General features: G+C 34.6%; 1 protein-coding gene across 1 annotated transcript in view; it reads right to left on the bottom strand.

Annotated features, from left to right (window-relative positions):
* Positions 1-17309, bottom strand: part of LOC149064803 (allatostatin-A receptor-like) — a 45303-nt gene extending 27994 nt beyond the window's left edge. The window contains exon 1 of the mRNA XM_089255200.1: positions 17099-17309. Coding sequence (XP_089111326.1) covers positions 17099-17122 — 24 coding nt within the window. The 5' untranslated portion in view covers positions 17123-17309. The remainder of the gene's footprint in view (positions 1-17098) is intronic.
* Between the last annotated feature and the right edge of the window lie 551 nt (positions 17310-17860).

The raw sequence follows: 17860 nt of genomic DNA, 5'->3' as shown, positions 1-17860 counted from the left end.
GTTGTATTTGTATTAGTAATAACGACACAAATACAAATACAACGCCACAACAGACCCAACGTATTTGTATGATGTTATTACTGAGTTTCGTCTATATTTAGTTTTGTTTCAGACAGAATGCAAACCCATCGAAAAAAGCAATACCTAATCGACTTAATACCATTATCCCTGATAGCTCAATGTAAAATGCCGATATCATTACTGCTATGCGGAGTGTAAGTGTTAAAGCTTATCGGAGATGATCAGACGTGCATTCAATAGAGCAAAGCAGGGAGCGAAAAAAAAAATCAATTGGAATTGCCTCTGGGTAACGATATGCCAGAGAAGATCAGAAGCAAAGTGTAATTTGGGCGCTGGCATGTCCTTGACCGCTTCATTCCGAATCATTTGTTCACGCGAAGGCTATTCGATTCATTAGAATAATGCCTGAACGTAATTTTCCTCTCCGTTTTAACGGAATAGTTTTTTTTTTAAATATTTCCATGTTGATTCATTTACAGGACTTCAAAGATTATTCATGCGGCTGTGCTAAAGATAATTATTACTTAAGTACTATACACGACAATGTTTTAACTTCCTAGACATGCTTAGATCTTTTGCTTTTTCCTCTAGTTCTAATTTTAAAAAGGGCGGCTTATCATTGATCATTTTTGTCGTACCACGGCCATTTTCTGCACACGAGGGCTAATTATACTGGGACTTACATTTTATTGCCGATCCCGAACGGCAGGCTTGTTTTTATACTCATCGAGAGGTTGTTACGCCAAACCTCGATGGGGGGAGGGGACTCCCTGCAGTAGCAATTTCTTCTTGGATCATGTCGCCGTTTCTGTTGTACTCCCTGTGTCAGGAAAGTTTTCTGACAAGGACGAACAGGGTATCGAACTCGCGACACTTCTAAACATCCTTTAGTACTTTATTGGAGTATCTTATTGACCTGGGCTACCGCGCCCAAAAAGGGCGGCTTATAAAAAAAAGGAAAATGTTTGCATTTATTGAATAAGCACTTGTAAAAAAAAAATTCGGACATTTCTTGCAAATGTTTTTTTTAAATACAAGATAGATCAATATCTTCAATCAATCAATCTTTATTTTAATCTCTGTTCAGGAGATTGCCCTTTACAGGAGAAAGTTAGCACTAGTTAATGGTATGTTAGTTAATAAGTTAGCACTAGAACGACGGATGGGCCGCTCCAACGACCGATGGGCCGATTCATTTCGACCGCAAACCTACTTTGGCATGCGATTACACTAGAACGGTTTATCTCAAGTACTTGAAATTTCATGGCTTTTCTCATCTTGTTGAGGCTCTTAAATTCCTAAGGTATGAATATTATAGGTTTCTTAATTTAGTGATAAAATGAAGTTCTACATAGAATGATGGTAGCGGTCATTTTTGACAGCTATATTTTAACCAGTATGACTACTACTACTAATCCACACATGCGCCTCGTCCATATACCTCTGCGGAACCTCTAACGAATTGTTACATGTGGTAATGTACGTGTAGTGAAACCTGACATGAAGTTTGCTTCTGTGTAATGCTTGTTATGTGTAGTGCTGCCATCTGCCACCAGTTAACCAATATGACTGCGAAACATGGACAGCGTTCTAACACGAACATCAATATTGGGAGAACAGATATATTATCATGGTATATGCTTTTCTCCAGTACCTATTTTGTACCCATTTGGTACCATTCAAAGGTACACTTTTGAAGAAGCTCGTCGTCATAAGTTATTCGATTTATTTAACATTTTTATGCACTTTTACTGCATTGCATTCACTGGTACAATGTCACACGTCGAAAAGAATCTTTATTTTTCACGATTTTACCCATGGACAGAACTCCAGCACGGGAGCAAATTTTGTGTGTGTGTGTGCATGTGTTTTTCACACTATAAATTCACTATAGAAGGGGACCCAGCTGGATCCCAGCTTAGGAAGCCCCCTTTTGGATGATGTGGGGACCAATCATTCTACCATATACCACACTTTAGACTCAGCAAAAAAATAATTTCACAGTCGGTAAGCAGTGGAAAGTGAGATCTTAAGTGTATCTCTCTCTCTCTCTAGCGCACGCTAAATTAAAATCGCGGACAAAGGAAATTTCTGACAGAAGTTATGAATTTTTATTATTCTACTAAGGGGACGTTCAAGTATTACGTCATCATCGATGGGGGGGTTTCCTGATTTTCTGACTTTTGAGACGTGACGTCCACTTTTGAAAGTAATAGTAATTCGTATTACAGTATATAATGAAATTTTGTGGATGAGATTTCTAAAAATGCCCCAAACCCCACTTCCGAGAATCTGCTTGGCTATACTAAGTAAAACGTGTGATACAGCTTCTGATCATTCCCGGAACTGGGCGGCACACCTAAATGTTACGTTATCTAAATGCGGTTTCCCATTTCTTGTTAATTGTAATGTGTGATCGCCGGACCATTTCCTAGATCTCTTCCCAGTTTACTTAAAGCAGCTTTTAATATTGGATCTCAAACTGATGTTAACGAAATTCACAACTCTACCTTCCTCATTTAAAATTTTCCTCATTGTATTAATTTCCGTTTCTCCATTTTACCAGCAGAATACCTTTTCATCAACCTCCCGATTAACGTAATAAGGTTTTTATGAACTTAAGATTAACCATGACACATACCGACATCCTACCGGCAGGACCTTGAACCTTGTTTCTCAGAAATAACTCGGAGTGCAATGTTTGTAACAGACATGAGGCTTGTCTTTCATTCGCCTGATGGATACCCATGTTTCTGATCGACCTTTTATATATATCTACAGATTATTTAATTTCTTTCGACATGTGGCACTGTTCTTAGATATGCTGTGGGAATTTATGAATGAAGTGTATCGTGCGATAAATTTTTGTGCTGTTTCCTCCCCTTCATCTTGTGGATTGTTATGCGTACTTAATTTTCCCCCAATGTTCATTTTGTATTTATTGATGTAAATGTGTAATTCTTTAAATATCGTATCACCTATTGTAATAGGCCGACGGCTCTTAATACAATTAATAAATCTAATCTAGTACTCATATATGTGATTGATATTGCAAGGGATTGTAAAATAAATTAACTTTTCATACATTCCCCGTGCGTCTCTAAACCCAATTAGAACGTGGTTTCCCCGTCTCACCGATTCCCGAAAAAAAAAAGAGTAAAAAAAAAGAATTCCACGTTTCGAAGTGCAATATTCACTGAGATATTCGAATTCGAAAAACGAAGGAAAGTTTGGGAAAAAACAACATAAAAAATGCGAGAAAAACGGTTTATCCATATTTAACGCTGTTTTTCGCCAATTTTCCTCCGTTTGTTAAATTTGAATATTTCAGTGCATATTGCACTTAGAAACTTGAATTTTTTTTTGTCATCGGGAGAAACGGAGCAATAACTTTGTAGTTGAGTTCTTGAGCAAAAGTTCTTGGGGGTCTGTATAAAAAGTTAACTTAACATTTTTATATTCATAACTACACGATCCCTTGCAACTTGAACGACATATCTGATTAATACACATTAATTGGATACTTTTCCTACATAGAGTTATGTCTCTATGATCAACGGTTGGCCAGTGAAATGTCATAAGCCGTGTTATCTATGCACCCCTGTAATTATATGGCTCTATTATATGCATAAACATCCTGCGATTGATTCTAAAATTTCAAAAAAATATTTATATCACCTTTCTCTACTAGACAAAAATATGTAAAAAATACAAGATTTTTGATGCCACCTATCGAATTAAAGCTGAATTATATGTTATCATTTTTCAAGTGAAGTTAGTTGTTAGTTTTAAACCGGTATATAGCAAGAAAAAAAATGTTATAATTCAATATAGTTTATGTTTTTATTCTGCATACCGGTGTAAAGTTTATGTGCTAAAAACCGGTTAGTAGGTTTTGGTTTAAATTATTTTTTGTAATTTTAAATATTATTTATTATTATTCTAGTTCTTGACACATCAAATTCGTTGGAGATTTTGTAATCCGGTTCCTGAGCACAGGGTGTCCGTATAAAAGGCTAAAACTTTGATTTTCATATCTACTCAACTCTTTGCAACATGAACAATATATCTGATTAATGAGATTACTTTTCCTAATTGGAAGTACAGTCGAATCCTGTTTTAACGAATACCGTTATAACGAAAAAACTCGTTTTAACGAATACTTTTCTATTCTCTCACATAAGTTTACATAGGAACAATGCGAAAACCTGGAATCCCTTTATAACGAAATTTCGTTATAACGAAGTGATTTACCCGGTCTCTTGGAGTTCGTTATAACGGAATTCGACTGTGTCTCTAGGATCAACAGTTCGCCAGGCAAATGGCATCCGCCCTGTTACCTATGCACCCTGTATATGCTAAAATCCAGTCAGTTCCCCTCGGTGTCTGATAGAAATCCTATTTGAAACCACTGCAGCAGAATATTTTTGAATTTGGAGCTGAAATACAAGCTTTTTGCCCCGCTAAAAATACATCATGATCGATAATTTTCTATCAGCAAGATTTCCAGCTCCACAAAACGCACGTAAAAAAAAAAAAAAGTTGGAAAAACTCCAAACGTGTGAATATTAAAACGGACACGTATTATTTCCAACTTTCAGACAAACTACCATTAAATTTCGATTTTCTAAGAGAAGGATGTAGATGGTTGTTGTCATTCTTCAATTTGCCTGATGAAGCTTTGACGAGGGTGATTTTTTTTTTTCTGTTTTTAATGGACTTTTATCTTTAAGAAGTGTTTTATCACGCACAAACCCTTGAAAAAAGAATGGGGGAAGGGTCTACTATCATGCAAATGGAGACAAAAGGCGAGCAATATCACTTAGCTGAAGGAAAGTGCGGTGAGCTTGATTCTTTTGGCATTCCTCCATTATGTAGAATGAAGAGGGATATATTGTTTTGCGAAAGAGAAATTTTTGAGATTAGAGAGTAATTATTTCTTTGTTTTCACGCCCTTCATTTAAGTCATAGTTCCCCAAACTTTTTTGTTCCATCGCCTTCCTTTTCCAGAATTCTATTTCTCCCATCGCTCTTCCCCTCCCCCGACTAAAGTGAGCCCATATGATCCTATGTTATACTAGTAGTTTCTATCATTCTATCGCCCCCACCACAGGCCGTTCCACCGTCCACCATAAGTAATTGATCATTTTTGTCGCACCACGGTCATTTTCTGCACACGAGGGCTAATTAGACCGGGACCTACAATTTATTGCCGATTCCGAACGGCAGGCTTGTTTTTTATACTCATCGAGAGGTTGGTGCGCTAACCCCTCGATGGGGACTCCCTGCGGTAGCAATTTTTTTGCTGCTGTCAAGTCGCCGTTTTTTGTTGTACCCCTGTGTCAGGAAAGTTTTCTGACACGGACGAACCGGGTATCGAACTCGTGACACCTCTAAATATCCTTTGGTACTTTAGGCGAGCATCTTATCGACCGGTCTACCGCGCCCTCTATCGTCCACCAGGGGACGGTATTGCCCATTTTGAGTAACATTGATTTGAAGGGGGGGGTGTAACATATCCTTTAACATGGAGAAAAATCAAAATATCATTAAACGTTGATTTATTTAAAACATAATGATGCAGGTTCAAACCCCAGAGAAGGCACAGCCGAAATTTGTTTCCTGTTGTCCCCAACGTAGATGTACAAACGCGAGGACATCTCCCCGACAAAAAAGTGTCTCACCACAGAAATTAAGCCACACGGTATAAATACTTAATCATTATCCTTCACTCACACTTTGAGAAATAGATAGTGACACTCTAAAATTTCACGCAAAATATTACAGATACGCACTCAAACTGTTAAGTGCACATGCGCACTTCCTGCCAAATTCCATTCATTGTAAATTGCCCATGACAATAGACCGGAGTTGCGTTCGGTTTGAAAAACAAAAGCGGGAGAGAGAGGAGAGAAAGCGGGACCCCGCCTGTTTCAGGATAAATGTGAAGATACGTAACATTAAATAATTTATGGTAGATAATAATTTATACGCTTTAATCCTTATTACACTTAATTTAATTTAATTTTCATTGCAAAATATGTAGTGCACCCATCATATGTATAGGAGAAACTGATAAGCGGATGCGAATTCAAGTGATATTTTTCCGCAGGATTTCTTACATATTTATTAACTTACACGCTTCATTCGGGAATTCCACATAATCACCAGTGAAAGTGGTAAATGTAGGAAAATTTATCAAATTTACCGAAATGATTGGTATTTATGCATAATTACTGGGATGTTTTTTTACTGTGACATACATACTAGAACAAACTCGATCCAAAATAAGCTGTTATATGCAGTTTCTTCCTCAGTTTCAGTGTCTTTTGAAGTCAAATACAGTCAAACCTCGTTAATGAGTCACTCTTGGGAGAGCAAAAATATGACTTAGTAGCGGAGTGACTCGTTGAACGGAGTAAGCCATAGCTTGCCAATGCCTGCCTGACGACAATTGGGACTTCCAAAAAGTGATCCGGTGAGCGGAGTGACGTGTTATTCGGGTGACGTACTAACGAGGTTTGACTGTATTTCGGCTAATATCACGCTCATCAACATGGGGAGACGGGGTAAAACTTTTTTGATTGGTCGTTGGATGGCAGTTGGACCGCATGAAAATAAATATATAAATTTTGTATCAAATACACAGTACCTAATAAAATTAATGACATTTCTAGAATTTTGTTTTTCCAATTGAATACTTTTATTTTGAATACTTTTTCATTGTAATGCTTTTTCCAATTGGAAGTATGTTTCTATAACCAACGTTCACGAGTCATTTGAGCTGAAACAGACTGGAGTTTTTTCCTTGTATATTGATAGCAATATGGCAGGGAAAAGCGTGTCCGCATTTAAAAGGCTCAGGGGAATTTCTACATTAGAAGATTTGAAAAATCTTTGGCTTGGGCCCTGCCAGCCTGTTTTTTTGAAGGCCATGGATTAATTAATTAAGTGGGATTTCGAATTAATTCTGATTAAGGAGAGGGAGATTCCCAAATTCCCAATTGCAATTATCATGAGAAATGTATTCGCACGGAAATCTTTCATCAGTAGCATATTCAGGTTAAAAACACTCAGTCTTTTTTTTCCGATATGGTTTCCATTATTCACACGAAAATGATTTTAATGATATTTTAATTTATTGTACTGTGATACTCAAGAACCTTAAAAAACAAATCTCACAAGTGGTTTCTTAACGATTTGTTCAATTTTCATTAAATATCGAATATAATGATCATTATTCAATAGGGACGAAAAAATTTTGCTTTGTTTTTTTCTCCTCCTTGAAGATTTCTAACAATAACGCAGAAAATTGATTATTTATATGAAGCGAGTTTACATAAAGTCCTTTCACCTCCGAACATAATCACATTTATTATACAAATGGATTCCAGATGACGATTTCATTATTGGAGTATATGCACCGGATGAGAATTTCTAAATTCATGGTTCGAACTTTAAGAGGTGATATAACACACATGAACGAACATTTTTGATCGCAGAATGCACTGCCGAATCACAATAGCAAAGGTGATAAAGGGTGTTTGTAGAGAGTGCTCAACACAGCACTTCGCCGAAAATAAATATCAAATTTTTTCGATGTATTTGCTGTGATTTTGCTACCGACCATCCGGATTGGATTGGAGTGCTTTTTATTGGTGCAAGAGAACCATCAAGGTTATGCTGCGCCAAACAATGATCAAGCGGTGTAATGACTTGTGGTAAAAGTAGCGTTACACCAATGTTGCACCATGTGTGAGAAGGCCTACCATATTACAACAATCTGCATCCTTGAATGGTTCATTGCACTTATTGCAGCAAATATGATAAAAAAAAGTATGATATTCGCTCTATTGAAGTGCTCTTGAGCATTCTCATAAAAACACCCTATACCGCCTTTGATATTACGATTCGATCTCACATTTTATGATCAAAAATGCTTGTTTAGGTGTCTTTTATCCCCTCATAAATTTCGTCCCATGAGTTTAGAATCACCCCGTGTTTCATAATTGGAATTTTTTTATCGATCTAGTTCATGAATTCTTTTATTATTCCTATTGAATCAGGAGAAATGGTTACAAGATAGTTTGTTTTTTATTTGTAGGGTACTGATAGAAATATGGCAAGGGGAGAATGTGTCTTCATTAACCCTTTCAACGGCAATCCCGAGATATCTCGTCAATCCTGATCTGCTTTATTTCCGTCACCCCAAAATAACTCGTCTTCTAAAAAACCGTTGAAGGTATTCTTACCGTAAAACGCGTTTTCCCTTCCCCCCCCCCCCACCAACAAATCAACTGCCAGTGGGCGGATTAAGCTCATATTCAAGGTTAGATAAGAGCAAACCCGAAAAAACTAGAGTATGTGTGTGTGTGTGTTTTTCTCTCCCAACACCATCTATAGCACAAAAACCTCCGCGAAAAGCTCGTGACGTCACTGAAGAAGATTATCTCACCTATACCCATTGGATATATTACAAAAAAGGGTAAAAATGGCACATGCGTTTTATTTAACTGTCGTGTTGTAGGTCTGCCCACTGAGAGAGATCGGTTCACGTTCACGCCTTGAAATCGGAAAACAGCAGAAAACCCACTTCAGCCGACCATCACTTACCGTCAACGCGGTTTGAACTTAGATCCTCACAATGGGAGTCCAGCACGACGCCCACACGACCGCACAGCGGCAAAACCTTTGTCTAGAACCCCGTCGGCCTGTTGCTTTGAAGGTCATCGATTAATTAATTCTGTCGGATTACTAATTGGTTCTAAACGGAAAAGGGGGGAATTCCCAATTGCAATTATCATGGAAAATGACTTTCCATGAAAATATTTCATCAGTGAACTATTCAGATTAGAAACGCCCCAACTCTTTTTCTATTATGAGTTTCCACGGAAATTATTTTAATAATATTATTTTAGTGTACTGATGCAAAAGCAAAAAAAAAACGATACAATTCATCAGGGGTTTCGCGTTGAATTCTCAAAATTTCATTGAATATCGAACAGAATGACCATTATTCAATTGAATATAAAGTTCAGTTTCCTATTTTAAAGAAAATTCCAACTATTCAAACACGGGAAATTGAATATTTATATGAAAGAAGTTTCGTAAAGCTCTAGTCTAGTTTTTTCATCCGCATATAATCACATTTATTAAAAGGAAAATATTAATTGAAATATTATAATAAATATTATAATAAATATTATTAATAAATATTGTTATATTTTAATTAATATTGCGGTATAAAATATAATGTAAAATGTAACTTATTAAAAACAGTTTTTAATTTTTCAGTTTTAAAATACTATGAAATTTTCTGCATCTGTGTTCAAGTTTTTTGGTTTACCTGTACTAGAAATATTTTTAAAATATATTAATATAAACTGCTGGCAGCCATTTTACATGCTAATGTTTTCAACTAAAATGCTCTTTTATCGAAACCAAGTTTTGAGTTAGATAAAGAACATTTTTTAAACATTTTTTCTTTCAAATATCTTGAAACTTTGCGTATATCTCAATACTATAGATCTAAATATTTTAACACGAAGATTTTTTATTAAAATTATTTTTAAAAAATTTATGGCACTAAAATATGGGTAAATTTTTGTGATTTTTGAAAAAGTTGCGTGTGTGTGAAAATAAAATTCGATAAAAACCAACAATTAAAATCCTAAATGTTTCAGTGCCTAAAGTAGAAGGAAAATTTTTAAATGTTCCTTAATTAAAGGAAGGAGATTTTTCTCATAGGAAAGCATGGGAAGCCATGATTCCTACACCAACCCCATTTTAATGTATGTAGATAGAAATATGACATGGAAAATCATTTTCACATTTATGTTCTAGGTTGAAGCTGAGGGGGAGAATGTACAGCAGTTTTTGAAAAATCCTTGGCTACACAGCCATATCAGCCTGCTCTTTTGGATTCCATGTATTAATTAAATTCAATCGGATTTCGAAGTAGTTCTAAACGGGATGTGGGGTATTCCCAATTGCAATTATCATGGGAAAATGACCTTTCATGAAAATCTTTCATTAGTGAACTATTCAGATTAAAAGCGCTCCGAATCTTTTCTCTCTGATATGAGTTATAATATTATACCATTATTCACGAAAATGATTTTAATAATATTTTAAATTAATGTACTGATACCGAAACCAAAAAAAAATCTCACGAGCGATTTCTTAAAGATTCGTTCGGTTTTCATTAAATGTCGAATACAATGATGATTATTCAATTAAAAACAAAATTGAGTTCCCCCCCCCCTCTTATTAAAGTTTTTAACTATTCAAACAACGCCGAAAATTGAATATTTATATGAAGCGAGTTTCGCAAAGCTTTTCTCTAAAGTTCTTTCATCCGCATACAATTGCATTTATTATATAAAGGGATTCCAGATGCATTTTATTATTGGAGCTTACTTTTTAATCATTTCATTTCATAAATTCCTTTATTATTAACGAAAAAAAACGAGAGTGTAGTAATAAATGTGGAGTTTTTAATAATAAAAAAGTATACACCTAGTTCAAGGCTAATTGCGCTTGTTTTAGTAAAGCATTTACATATTTAGTAATATTTACATAGAATAATATTTACTTGAAGAATGAAAACGTAAAATAATAAAGTATATATATTATGTCGACATCTATTTCGTTAGCCATGGTATGTAATAAGCTGGACGAGACAGTTTATTAGCTTTTCTGTTGACAAGGAGGAATAGAATTAATAATTGAAATTCTCCAACGATGTCAAGTTCAATTTGTTTCCATGAGTTGCTACATATAATTGGAATACTTTTATGTATAAATAAAAAGTATTTTGAGAATTTAATATAAGTTGGAGGTTTTTTTTTACTCTTATGAATGTACACACACCCCGCGCGAGGGAATGATAATTATTATAGTATATACATTCGTATTTTTTTGTGGCTAGTTTCAATCTATTATAAAGTAGAGTGTGTATCAGAGAGAAATTTCAAAAATGCTGATGGAAAATTTTGTTTTTAGAATTTCTGTTTGATAATTACAATGAAATTATTTTATCTCTCTCTCTTAAAGCAGTGTTTCTAAACATTCTTGTCCTTGCGGAACTCTCGAGATAAAATACAGGGTGGCCCATAAATTAGTAAAAAGTTTAAAAATTTGTAAAAATTGAAGGAATTTATAAATTTGAATGCGGTTTTTTTTTTTTTTTTTGCAAAAAAAAGTTATTCTCACGTAGAAGAAATTTAGTTCAATTTTTTGTCGATAGAGAGCACTGCACGTAAGCAACTGGAAATATGCAAATCAGAGCCCTATAAAACGCAACAGCTCATTTCTGAATTTCCCTGTTACTGGTGCGCTTACGTTAGGTTTTCATCGTGATGTTGGCATTCGTGAATTTGAGAAGTTCAAGTCCAATCACCTCTATTGGATTTTCATGCAGCTTAATCTATTGACGAAAATTTGAATTAATTATTTTCCGGCAAGGCCATCTACCATCTAGACACGTGTACCCTCTGGACACATCCCGAGGAACTCATGTCCTTGAGAGACTAACTACATGATGAGATCTGGCATAGAGATTCTCGGAGTAAGTAGTAAACATATGTAAGCCATTACTTCCAGCTAAGACTTCCAAAACGCCCTTTTTGCCCAGGGAAAATCCAGTGATAAAACCTAAGCTCTGGATAAAACCTATACAAGAAAGAAACTGAAATCTAGCCTACAGTGGTTCGAAGATCGATATTGTTTTGGTTTTTTTTTTTTTTTAATTTTTCTCCCACAATAAATATAATGAAAAAAATCAACCACAATTCTTACAAAATGGATCTCAGTCCCGGGTGAGGAGGGGTGGAGACCCTTTCTTTCGAACACAACTCAGGTCTATCGCCATTGACAATTTACTACCTATTGAGTTGGGCGGGAAGTGTGTGTACCTAACAGTCTGAGTGCGTATCTAGTGTTGTGTCTGATTTTTCAGTGTTGCTATCTATATTTCAGAAGTGAAGTGTAATGATTGAATATTTTTACTGTTTGTAGGCTTGTTGCTCTCTGTGGCGAAACTTTTTTTAACGGCGAGAACGGCTCGCATTCGCGCTTCGAAGTTGGGAATCACAGAGAACCAACTTCAGCCGACCACCACTGTGGCGACGATGGGTGTGGGACTCTGGGTAAGGCATGGATTGTACATATACGAGGAGAAAAAAAATTGGTCCGAACCAGACCATGGACAAATAAGGTTAAGAACTGCTGCATTCGTTTTCCGAGATAGCCTAATGGGGAAAAACATTTCTGGAGTTTATGAGTGAGATTTACGTCTTGGACTCTCAACCAGGAGGCTCCATGACTGATTTGCGGCACTGGAATATTCAACTGAAAATCGACTGAAAAGGAAACCGTGGCAAATGATGGAGATCCGATGTAAAAAAACACAGATATAACCCTTTCAGACCCTGATGCCAATGTGTGGGTCGCTTTTTCTCGCTGTAGAATTTTTTCTTCTGACCCTGACTTAAAGGATTGTGTAAGTTAGGAGTTAGAAATATGGTGAATATGAAGTTTAGAGGCTTTCACCAGAGAGGGCAGCACTTAAACTTTCAGGGAGGGGGGTTTGAGATGGCTTTCGGGAAAAGTGTTTTTTATTACATAAAATTCAGTAATAAAATCGGAAAAAAATTGTATGTGAAGACGAATACATTCTGCATCATTTTGGCTAAAAAATATTTGAGTGAAGTGAATTATTTCTTCACAAAAAAGTGAAAATTTGAAAAAATGAAAATTTTCTGACGTTCATTTTTTTAATTCATTTATTTTTTTAGTATCAAAAATGCGACAACAGGAATGCTCGGGTCTAAAAGAGATAAAGAATTTAAGTTAAACATTGGTTGGCAAAAGTATGAATAATTTCAGTACTTATAGAACTTCAATAAGAGAGCTGAGACTGTATCGGGTACAGAGATCCATTTTATCTATGAAATTCCTATATGAAGGGAGGTGGATAGCTAATACAGTGAGCCAGAAAAGAAAAATATTCTCTTCACACGCAGATCAATCACTTTTCTCAACAAGATACGGCAATAGTGAACAATTTTTTCAGCATCATCAGTACTAGTCAAATTACTTCTACAGTACATAAAATGATTTTGCTGTGACCGAATGTAGAGAAATCTTACCTACATAGTTTCGGGCTCTTAAAACATCGGTAAGATTTGCTTCTTCTGAATAAACGAGTACAAAATATTCATATGATTAAAATTTTTTTAGACCAAATTGTATACAGTCCATTCCTGTTTAAACGAATGCCATCATAGCGAAAACCTCGTTTGAACGAAAACTTTTTTCTGATCCACCAGATAACTTTACATAAGGACAATATAAAAAATTGGAATTCCTTTATAATGAAATTATTTTGTTATCGGTCTTTTGGAGTTCGTTATAACGAGATTCGACTGTATTTATGTTTTTTACACTGAAATACACAACAACAATCTTTTGTCAGATTTCTTTTAACTGAAACGCAAGAGTTTGAGGATTTCGTGTCTGTACTCATTTTGTAAAAATGTGATACGTAGAAAATTAATTAATTAATTTATGAACATGAGTGCTATAGACACTTTCACCAAAAATGAATTAAGCAAATAGACTAATTAAGATAATCGCGTTTTTTGAAAATATACTGTAACAATAATATAAATCACACATCCAATCCAAATTGAGAAACTCTACAAATGAGTCATTACGTCTTGAGGAAACGAGACGTAATGACTCTTTTGTCAATTAGACATAATTCTGGGTTATAAGAATTTGTTATCAATTGTATTCATTTTATTAAGGAAAAACAATTTTGTTCAATTATTTCAATGAATTATTATATGAATTTATTTTGTTCTAAATTCTGTTTATTCAGAATCTGAAAATATTTATATTATTGATTCGAGATAAGGACATTATTTTTACTCAGGTCCCACATTGGACTCTTAATCCAGATCCTCTACCCGTATTTACCACTTTCGGAAAAAGAATTTTAATCACCGTCATTTATCAGTAGAACTCGGTTTTTTATGACGTAAAAATTTTAGGAAATGTAAGCATTTATTACATGAAAAACAGAAATGTGACGCTAAAATATGAAAATATGTCATCATAATTTTATTCATAATTTCATCTATTATTTTTCAGTTATTGATGCTTATCCTAACAAACTGAAATAAAAACAGCAAACGCATCGATTTACATGATTAGAAATTTTAAGTTAATCTTTTAATTCAAACAGTCTTACCAAATTAAAGTGGGAAAATGCCTAATTTAAGCACTATTACTTTTCTTCCAGAAAGTTGTAAGACTGCACTCACTGAATTACGAGATGCATTTTCAAATGCTCAAAAAAGAGGGATATGGCTGCTATAAAAAAGTCCTAAGAAATTTGTGAAGAAGTGATTTCTGCAAAAATATTACCAGATTGAACAATATTTGAAGAAGCCTTTCATAGAGCAGACACTTGTTGGTTTTCGTAGTCTCGCTGATTGTTTCTTTACCTGAATAGCAATGTTGCTGCACTTTAAGATGCTCTTGTGCGTAACTTTAGCATATTTTACAAAGTAAAATAGTGCCAAAGGTGCCAAAAATATTTTCACCGAGCTCATGTAAAAAATTCCTTGTCTTTTTTCACTCCGAACACAAATTTAGTCAGGACCATGTTTGGAGGGGGGGGGGAATATATTCCGAGGGGCAACTCTCTTTAAAGGGCGATATATTTTAAGGCTAAAAAAATTTAAAAAAAAAAGGATTTTACTTCAAAATACAGTGGAGACTTGCTGTAATGTCCCAACGTTATAGGATTGATCGCCATCGTTCCATTACAATTACCGGTAGGATTAATTTCAAATGTTTCAAATAACGCGACTATCCTATATGTCAAAAATTATCGTTCTAAAGCGTTATCCTTTCGAGGTAACTATCGCCCGAAATAAGGTTCGTCTTCGATAGCGCGATGAGGGTCGTTATAACGAGCGTCGGCTGTATAATACAAAAACACTGCTACGGAGCTTTCGAGATTAACAGTGACGTGACGGAGGCAGACGAAAATTCGTGCCATGGCCCTGGCTTTAGCCATGATAAAAACGCGTTCAACATGAAGATTTCGTGCGTCGAAATGAATATCTTTTGAGAGTGTTTGGTGTGCCATTCTTGGTTTCCCCTTTAGAAACAGTGTGGAAACAAACTAGTAATAGTTTGTTTAACTAGTAATAGTAACTAGTAATAAACACAAGTTTATCTTTCAAAAAAGAAACAAAAAGATATGGATATCGTAATATAACATGTTGTTACCCTGAAGAAAATGCCTTCAGATTAAAATTTTCGCTGACGAAATGACCGATTGCTCAAAAATGCTTAAAATATAATAAATAGCTATAAAATGACTAAAATATGACTTGACATAAAAAAATATGGCATACCATAAAAATCCGAGCCCTACTTGTAAGTCGATTATTAAAAAATAATTTAATTAATATTACAAAATTAACCCTTCAAGACATGATTTTTTCATAACTTGGAATTAGCCAATTTACCATCATTTCCGATCATTTTCTCAATTTAAAATTTACTATTCGATTTCAAAGAATACATAACAAAACAGTTAAAAATGCTTTATGATGCTAATTAAGTAGAGTAATTAGTTAGACGAGCATTTGAGAGAAGAGCATTAACTCTCTTTCGTTACCACTGGGACATAATATTTTATTATCTTTCGCAAAATTGATTTGAACAAAAATAACTTAGTTCAAATTACATTTTAATCATCATTATTGCAATACCACAGAGACGTGTTCCGCTAAAAAACATCGATGGGACACGTATTTTGTCCCCCTTTGGTCCCTCTTCCTTGTGGGTTTTTTTCATCATTTGAGCATATTATCGATATTTGTATTCTAGTTTATTTTTTCATTAATGGCAATGAAAGAGTTACTAGAGCTATTAAGTTCATTAAAGACATAAAAATACCAATATCTATTACTGGAAGTTAATGTCATGGAACAATAATGGAATTTTCGCCGACGATTCAGAACATAGGAACAAAAGTTGTTATTGAATGTTCATGATTTAAGCGGGAAAACATTCAAAAGTTTTATTAATCATAATTGAAGCTTTGTATTTCGAGTTGTTGTTTCAATTAAATTAGTATATATAGTTAAGAACATTCAACATATATATAACTGGTATGATTTGCGGTATTATTATGAAATGATCCGTAAAGTTCTTTAAAAAGACGCCAGAAATAATTAATAATCTATTTTCATAACTTTCATATCAATTAAAAAAAGTTAATCGTGTATGGTCCATTGTGTATATGAATATGCATTGCGAATTTATGGTCCAAAAACCCAATTTCATTTCTATTTTTATTTGGTATTTTAGAAAGTAAATATTTAATTAATTTATTTAATTTAATGTCATCATCACATATTCCCAAGAGATCTTTACGATCTGTCCAGGGAATTTGTTAGAGTTAGTAGGCATCCATGCTCGAACCGGGATTCGAACCCAGATCTGAACAGTCAGAAGCCAGTTTCCTAACCACTCGACTGCCAGGCGGCCTACAATGTAAGTACAACACGTTTTTATTCAGAAAAACTTGATTCTTTGCCGTTTTGTTTGTTTTTTTTTTGAGTGCTGCTGAAATTTTTAGCTTTCAAAGATTGATAAAATCGAACCAAATTGAGGGGAATTTGAAATAAAATTGAAGGTAACAATTTAATTTTGATAATGAAGAATTCATCACTTTATAGATAACAGTAAAATAAAAACAAACTGTATATTTTATCCTTAATTAACCATTTCCATTAATTAAAATGCCTCTCTAATTAATTAAATTGCTTTGGTGATGTATTTTTCCAATTAAAAACACGCTAACAACACACATTTACATACTTTTTTTCAGTTCAATCCGTAGTTATAGGGGGGTGAATTATGCAGGGTCACCTTCTTCGAAGAAATGAACTTAATTCGTAATAGATGAGATATTGTAATGAGATCAATTGCTCAATTAGTAATATTAATATGAAATTCGAATACTAGAATACTGTTTCGATCAACTTACCGGTATATAATATTTGCCTGCCATATTTACCGATCAAGTTTTTGTTATTTTTCATTCACAAACACGTTCATTGTACATCGCGAAACTCCAGTTTACTCGATGTGTCACGTCTGAACATTCACTCGCACGAGAACATTCAAGAAGAACAAGCTGAGCGGTGCGTTGTTACATGCCGAAAAGTTGCGAACATGTTGGTCGGAGAGCATGCAGTCTATTTCTACCAACTTCACGGCAGTGGATATGAATTGAGGAAAAATGTGCGATCCTTTTCCCATTCCGGGGGAGGTAACAGCGCCCCCTTCGATGGGAGCAACAGTGGTAAGAAAATTTCAGCCAATAACTTTAGTTACATTCAAGCCGCATGCGTTATCTTCTTATTCATAGAAGAAGCTCAAGAATTCTCAAACTTTCACATCTCTTATTACCTACGTCGGTTGGCTGTTTTTTCCACAAGTCGTGTGCTGTTGCCAAGTAAACAACTTGCGTGAATTTTTTTTTAATCATCACCGCATAAAAACGTTGATTTTTTTTTTTCTTTTTACAAAAACGGATGTAAATTTGTGTTATTACCATATCTTTAATTGATAAAATACATCAGCACAGCAATTTAATTAATTATAGTGGATTTTTTTAATAGCTAAAATGATTATTTAAGGGTAAAATATAGTTTGTCTTTATTTTAATGTTTCTTTTAAACTGATAAAATCTTGTTCAGCAAAGTTGAACAGTTCTGATTTCGAATTTTATTTCTAATTCCCTCAA

Source organism: Pholcus phalangioides, unplaced genomic scaffold (genome assembly GCF_987345545.1).
Source record: "Pholcus phalangioides strain wild (caught in Gottingen) unplaced genomic scaffold, Ppha-v1.0 ptg000042l_1, whole genome shotgun sequence".
Taxonomy (NCBI): Eukaryota; Metazoa; Arthropoda; class Arachnida; order Araneae; family Pholcidae; genus Pholcus; species Pholcus phalangioides.
Note: the sequence above shows the minus strand (reverse complement) of the source record. Positions and strands in the feature narration are given on the sequence as shown.